The sequence below is a fragment of the Dreissena polymorpha genome, chromosome 3 (assembly GCF_020536995.1).
Source record: "Dreissena polymorpha isolate Duluth1 chromosome 3, UMN_Dpol_1.0, whole genome shotgun sequence".
Taxonomy (NCBI): Eukaryota; Metazoa; Mollusca; class Bivalvia; order Myida; family Dreissenidae; genus Dreissena; species Dreissena polymorpha.
In genome coordinates, this window is record NC_068357.1 from 95,480,542 (window position 1) to 95,488,409 (window position 7,868).

Genomic DNA, 7,868 nt, shown 5'->3' on the forward strand with positions numbered 1-7,868 from the left:
ATGCACAATAAATACATCGATAAGTGTTTTGAGCATGATTTATGGAGAAAAAAATATTTTTCAAACCGAAAAATCAGACAGGACACCAGTAGTTTAATGTTACGCAACATGAATAGCATCATCTTAAACTGGACGGCTTATCGGGCAAAGATTATTTTTATTGTGACACACATTTTTATCTTAACAACTCGGGAATTTATAGACAGCGCCGTTAGGGCAGAATAGCTTTAGTGTATTGTGGGTCAATATACCGTGGGACTTGCCTGTTCACAAATTGATGTTATACATGTAGTTGTTTTACTTTACGGGCAAGAGATTTGACATCTTCTCAGTTTAACCTTAATTAATGAATCATTCGCTTCGGCCAATTAATCGACGAGTTCCTAAAGGCGATCGCCGACGCGTACAGTGCGTGTTCCCGAGTAGGAATCCACGCGGGAAACTTGCGTCCGTGTATTCCATGGTACCAGCTTCTACATCCACACACGTGAAAACGCTTCACGCGAGTGTTGGGGCATTCAAAGAATGGCGCACGCTGTTTCCTGGATGGTTGCTGGGATATTAGTATGTTGGTTCAGTGCGGGTTGTCCAGCGGAAGCGTGTCGCTCCGAGGAAGATGCGACCTTTAACCTCCGAGAAGTGATCATTGGAACATGTGAGCGGTTCCAGGCGGACCATCAGGACGTTTTCTGTCCAAACAGGTACCGGGTTTACATCGTTTACATAAATACAGAATTGTCTTCGTAGTGTCGACAAAGTACATTATTGAGTCCATGTACATAAAAATAGGGTAAATCGATGTTTGAACACGGTTACCGTTGTATGTAACAGACATTTTGATGACATGCTCAACAATTATTTGGAGTCAAACTGACGGGAAGCTTTTTGCTTTTGTTATAGGAATTTAGTTCATGGTCATAAGAGTACAATAATCCCATGAGGTACTAACATTTAGGTGGTTATTTCTGCGGCAATCTTGGGTCGTGTATTATTTGACTTCTTTATATACAATTTATTATATACGTTTAATTTTTATTCAATATATGTAATTGAAATTATGCTTATGGGCCTATAATAACATGTTACACTATTCTGAAACTAGTGTATGACTATACACTAATGGATATCAGGCAATCGGAATTCAGTTATTCAAGAACAGCGATAAGAATCAAGTCAGACACATACATGTATACATAAAGGTTAAAAGGTGCGGTTTATAGTCTGCTGCGATATAGATCTTCAGCCGACTTCGACATTAACCCCCCGATCACTGGGATCTAAGTCGTCCGTTTATACACCTGGGTGGAGAGGAGCAAGCGTGGGATTAATATTTTGCTCAGAAAAATCCAGTGGCCTGGGCGGGATTCGAACCTGGGACCTTCCGATCCCTAGACCAGCATCTTACCACTAGACCACTGTCCCCATACATGTGCATTGTCTGTCTGTGCGTAGTGTTTAGTTACCATTTATTTCCCCCATGGCTTTAAGTTGACATGTTTGTTGGGTCAGGGGAGATAGGAGAGAGAGAGAGAGGAGACGACCCCAGCACTTAGCACACTGCAAATCGGCTCAGCGTTTCATGCAAACGACTAAGTATGGTTTGGCTGAGCGGTCGATCGAACCTGCGACCAATGATTTGTGATGTGTTTCTTTGTGTTATCATCAGACATCTGATTGCCGATACATATGAACGATGGGTTGTGCTTTTCAAGATTCAAGAACTGTACGGCTATATGGGAAGCGTTCTCGGGGGCGTTCCGTAAGCAGCCGCGTTGTAACGTGAACGAGTCGAGGTACGACCGCTACGTTCAACTCACCGCCACAGACTTGCCCAAGGACAAGGTACCGGAAAATGTTGTGTGTGTGTGTGTGCAGTAAAGTTGAGTCGTATTCTGAGAAAACTGGGCATAAGGCATGTGCGTAAAGTGTCGTCCCAGATTAGCCTGTGCAGTCCCCACAGGCTAATCAGAGACGACACGTTCCGCCTTAATTGGATTTTTGCTTAGAGGATACTTCATTTAAACGAAAAATGTCATAAAAGCGGAAAGTGTCGTCCCTGATTAGCCTGTGGGGACTGCACAGGCTAATCTGGGATGACACTTTACGCACAAGCATTATGCCCAGTTTTCACAGAACGCGACTAAGTTATACAAAGAAGCTTACAAAACGCGTTAACCTCCCTCTTTGGCCCACCTGTGCAATACATGATTGTAAGCTTTTGGAACCTCCTTTCATCCTCGTGCGACGTGCGTTAGGTATTCAATCAAACGACATCGGTAAAAGCATTGGGCAGATTTTACGAACTTGACAGTGGGTGAGCCTCTTTCAAAGTTTTTCCAATGATCATTGTTTTAATATATATTGTGTAACACTGTATACAGGACCTTTACTAGATTTGCTTTCCAAATTTGGCCTAGCTCCATGGGTCTCGCAATTCATTTAGTAGATTACACTTAAAACAAATCTACTCGGACTCTAGAACTGCTTAGTCGGACGTTTGGTATTTAAAATGTAATATCGCACCGTTGACTTTCAGCAAGTATATTTGAATTATTCGCCTCGGTTAAAATTTGCTCCACCCTAGGTATACCCGACTTCTATATATGAATTCAGTGAATTATTAAAAAAAAAATATTAACACGCAAGGTCAACTGGGTTTATATTTTGCATGTTACTTAGTATGATGTTTCTCAACCAAGTTTATTAAAAGAACGTCCTTTGGCGTTAATATTGAACCTGTCCTTAATTGGTCACCTTGTATGTCTAAAGTGGAGCATTGAACTACCTTTTCCGTTGATACCACAAGAATCAGAGGTTTCAGGATGAAACATTAATACAACGTTTGTTAACCAATTTATGCCTAGCGTCTCGAAAAAAAGGCCTTGGCAAACAGCGTAGGCCCAGATGAGACGCCCCATGATTTATATAGGCTTATGTAGTAAATAACTTAAAACATCTTATTTGACCCCTCGACGGTCAGGACTTTGATAGTTGGCCTATACGTTTGAATAGTGATCAAGGTGTGTTCACATTATGCCAATTACTTCCAAACTTGCCATCTCACATGATTTAGATGGACTTTCATCGTGAAATAACTTTAAAAGGTTAGTTCAATGAAATAACAATCTAAAGAGATGTAATATGCTACTTAAGTAACATCTGCCACCTGCGGGGGTGTGCTATAATAGCATTGTAACTTTTGAAGTAACTCTGAAACCACAAAGAGCGCTGGTTTGATATTTTGTGATATTTGGTATGTGACTTCTGATGTGTTTTTATTCAGTTTGTTTAAATAATACCCATGGCTTCGAAGCTAGACACCTCCTATTAGACACGCGAGGGCTCCAGGGCCACCTTTGCCCTCTTGTTACAGGCCGTGTTTTGGGAAAACGTCTACCATTTTGTGAGTCGCTTTACCAACGGAGGTCGTCACTACTTCCAAGTCGGGGACACGCTGATGGGTAAGATGGCATTAAGGCTCTGCATGTATGACGAATAAATGTGACGTTTGCGACTGCACTTTAGCGCAACTTTGAGACAATATTGCTATATTCGTTACAGTAAAACAAGTTTCTCATGTTGTTTAGTAAAGTCCAAGTATTACCACATATTCGCTATATCATATTCGTAACTTGCTTTTATATTGAGTCGATTACAAGTTAAAATCGGGAATCGTGATTTTCTGTTTTAAACATGCTACATTTCTTCCGTTTGTATGTGTGTCACTTGAATGTATGCCTGTATTAATACATTATCAATTTTATACAAGATGTTAGAAAACGACCTACTTAAGCCCCGTGTACGTTGTTAAAGTTATGCTTAAACATGCGTTCATTCAGGATGTGCCAGATACTTGCAAAAAAGAATGTGTAAATATGACGTCTGCTTAAATGTTTGAGTAAAAATTCTTCTACTTAGGGTATTAGTTGATAGTTTGTGTAATAAAGGTGGTAGATACGCATGTAGGTTGTTTGGAACGTGTCACTGCATCGCGTTCTAAAATTTTAATCCAGCATTCTAATTCCTATAGGCTACATACCCGACGGCCTGCAGTGGTGCGGCAGCCTAAATGAATCGGACATCACTCCGGGCGGCAGCAAGTGTCCGAGCAGCTGGGAAGCTTCTTCCGACTGTCAGCAGGGCGCCTCCCGAGCGTTTTGGGTCGCCGCTTCCAAGTACTTCGCCGAGCACGTGAGCGGCGAGATTTACGTGATGTTCAACACTTCTGTGACTCCGATCTACGCGATCGACACGTAAGCGATTTAAAACTGTTGCCAGTATCGGTCTTCTTTGTTCGATTAAATCTTTTATCAAATATGATTGAATATATCACCCAATGGTATTGTTTTATATCGTAATATTTAAAAATATTGCAAGATATGTACATTTCAAGAAAGGAAAATCGTTTGAATAAGACCGAGTTCATGGAAACGCTGAACAATGGATGCAGTTATGGCTGTTCAGAGCGTTGCACCTTGTTTTCGGGTCATTTTGAGTTGAATACCTTGTTATGAATATATATTTGATAGTGAAAATTTGTTTTCTGAAAAGTTGATTTTTCTGTTATAATTTGATTACTTTTCATTTGAAATGATGTTTTATGTTTTCACCGAATAATATCATAGCCATACTCTAACAACCTGTGCCCTATAAGCTTCTGACAATTTTAGTTTGATTGCTTCAAACGTGCACTGTTCAGTTTGTTGGTTGAAATTCCCTCGCTTATTGTTATCTGTTAACGAACATATACTGGACGATACTAAACCGTATATGTAAATATACATGTACCATATTCTCCAAATATATATCTTTCAGGAATACTGGTTTAAATTTAAACTAAGAAGATAAGAGAACACTTGGTTTGTGTTCAGTGTTATAACGGTAATGCCATCAATCTAGAGGAAAAGAATTGACATAGTTTTGTTTAGTCATGCATTACCCATCTCTTCCATTCGATTTGTTATATAAAGCATTAAAAAAGCCACACTCTTTATAATCTACAACAACAAAAGTTAAAATGCATATTAAATGCATATTCATCATTCTCCAATATTTTTAACGTATTCCCCGTGATTTCCCATCCACATGTACGACAGTGGTTGCTGATGTTAAACGTAGTCCATATAAACGGACTCCCAGAGCCTTTGATAATTTTTGCTAGGGCGGCTCAGCAACCCATTGGGTTATAAAGCTGAGAGTTGAATTATTGCAACTAATGTTAAACGACTATATTTTGGCTATTTCAGGTATCTTGCCAAGTACGAAATTCCGTACCTCCGATCAGGCGTTGTAACCAAGGCGACCGCATTGCTGCTCAACGACAGCCCAGAACCCGGGAAGTATGTCGTCGGCGGTCTGCTTTTAACTGTTGGTCGTTTTGTTGTTTTGCGTAGATAGTTCGCTTTGTTGGTCATGTATATATCGTAAAATATAGTAATGATATAGCTTAAATATACCACTTATATTGCAACAACGCAATTGTTATCATACAAAATTTGAATACGACCGAGTACTAAGGGAGGACAAGAAAAGTCCTTTTTTATCGAACCCTCTTGCAGTCTACTCGATATAGTCATAAATATGGTTCAGTGTTTGTGCATTTGCGTGCATACGTACATGTGTCCGTCCGAACATGAACGGGGTGTAACTGTATCATTATTCATGCTGTATTTCAAACAGGAGTAACGAAAATACAACTTAATCAGTTTATTCAATAACAACACACTACACCTTTATTACAAAATTTTAGCAGATTCGGGCATTTTTTTATTTTAATGACATCGCATTCTGCAGAATGCCATTCGGATATATTTTGTTCTGACCGCAGATCCAAGTGTTCTGATACCAGCCTGTCGGTGCTAGAAGATCAACTCAGACAGAAGAACATCCCATATGTGTGCGTTGAAAACAGGAGGTATGGATGTTGTTTGACATCGGGTACTTTTATCGTTGTTTGAATGGTAATGTTTAAGAAAGTCACGCCTCATGTGTAAATATAACATATATCTAAGAACTCATTCCTTTCTACAGTGGAACCCCGCTACACCGGTCATAACATTCACATGAAAATCTAACTTATTTCAAGATCCGTATACACTAATGTGTTACTCTTGAGAAAATATGAAGTCTTCCATGCTAACGTATTTTTATAATAATGTGCTTTAAAGAAATAATCGCGTAAGGTCCTTTCATTAAAGAGACGTCGCTACCATATACTGCCTAGACAACCCTACAGCCAAACTGTGTGATTCCCTGGACCACGCCACCAACTCGGCACCAACCAGTTCAGTGTTAACGAATGCCATGTTTGTACTTTATGTGTGCGCATATGTATTGTTTTGATGTAATTTGTTATCAAAATAAACACATTGGCAGGTTATTATTAGTGTGCATGCATATGGAAACCGCACACACAATGATAGATACGGGTTTCTGGCACTTTCGTCAAGAAAACTGCTCGAACTTAAGTCGCCGAAACATTATAGTATTTTATTAGAATAAGCATTGAATTGAATAGACAAATTCAGAACTGTGTTATTCAAACATATATGCGTTGTTCATTTTTTAAGTATAAGGATAGCTACAGTGCAATATTGCTTCTAAACATCTTTACTACACAAATATGTTTTGCGTTTTGATAAATTAACTTTTGGACCGCTAGTTTTATGTTTTAAAAGTGTAGCGGTCATTATGTATTTATTTGTATGTAAGTTATAGTGAATTCAGTAAACAAAAAGTGCGGAAAACGGGATCAGAAATAGTTTTTAAATTTCAAATTGCGCAAGTGAAATCCGTTAGGCAAATGCTTTTTATTTCGATACAAAATAGTTTTGTTTATGATTGTTGGCATTAAGACCGTCGATTTTTAACACTAGGATCTGTTATCTTGTATCCTAGTGGTAATTTTCTAATGGAATTACAGTTTGTTTAAATGTCTATGCTGAGTATAGTTATTTGTATAGAAGGATGGGCCTTAAATTACAAATTGCTTATTTTATGTTGTTGAACTTGTTATCCTCATGTTCATTTATTCATTCAGATTTTAATGTATACATATGAGTCGCGTTCTGAGAAAACTGGGCATAATGCATGTGCGTAAAGTGTCGTCCCAGATTAGCCTGCGCAGTCCGCATAGGCTAATCAGGGACGACACTTTCCGCCTAAATTGGATTTTTGCTAAGAAGAGACTTCATTTAAACGAAAAGTCATAAAAGCGGAGTGTCGTCCCTGATTAGCCTTTGCGGACTGCACAGGCTTATCTGGGACGACACTTTACGCACATGCATTATGCCCAGTTTTCTCAGAACACGACTCATATGCTCAAGTATTTAATCGTATATTAATCATTTTGGTTAAAAATGCATCACGGCTAAAGTAATTGAAATAATTTTATTGGTTAATAAACAATAAAGGAATAAAAAAAGATTAATAAACTAATTATTAATTTAGGTGTTACTTTCATTGATCAGTCTTCACACTAAATATTTTAGCCAAATAGCCCTTCGGGCTAATCAGATGGAATTTTGAATAGCCCGAAGACATGTTCAATAGCCCGAAGAGGTCAATATAAATGTTATGAATTTTTTGGCCAGGAACACCAAAATAGTTATTGACAATCAGAAAATCTACTTCCATTAGTAAAAACAGATACATGTGATTACAGTATTAAAGGGTATTCTGTTTCCTTTTGAAATGCATTTTATACAAAATGCACCAGATAATTACACAGCAGCAGTATCATAAATTTGCCCCCCCCCCCGGGACCTTCCCCCTCCCCCCGAGCTTATCCCGGGGGTTCCTGATTGTTAAATGTACATCTATTGTGTATGGTTTGACTTTTCAACAACGAATATTGACAAAAATACACA

The 7,868-nt window shown here is 38.7% G+C and overlaps 1 protein-coding gene across 1 annotated transcript; it reads left to right on the plus strand.

The window, feature by feature from the left end:
* Window positions 1-180: 180 nt before the first annotated feature.
* On the plus strand, window positions 181-6,379 carry LOC127875390 (ADP-ribosyl cyclase/cyclic ADP-ribose hydrolase 2-like). Its single transcript, XM_052420443.1, has 7 exons — window positions 181-701; window positions 1,713-1,842; window positions 3,374-3,461; window positions 4,031-4,253; window positions 5,247-5,339; window positions 5,828-5,914; window positions 6,198-6,379. The coding sequence occupies exons 1-7, from the start codon at window positions 526-528 to the stop codon at window positions 6,340-6,342; spliced, it is 942 nt and encodes a 313-aa protein (XP_052276403.1). The 5' UTR covers window positions 181-525; the 3' UTR covers window positions 6,343-6,379.
* The last annotated feature ends 1,489 nt before the right edge of the window (window positions 6,380-7,868 follow it).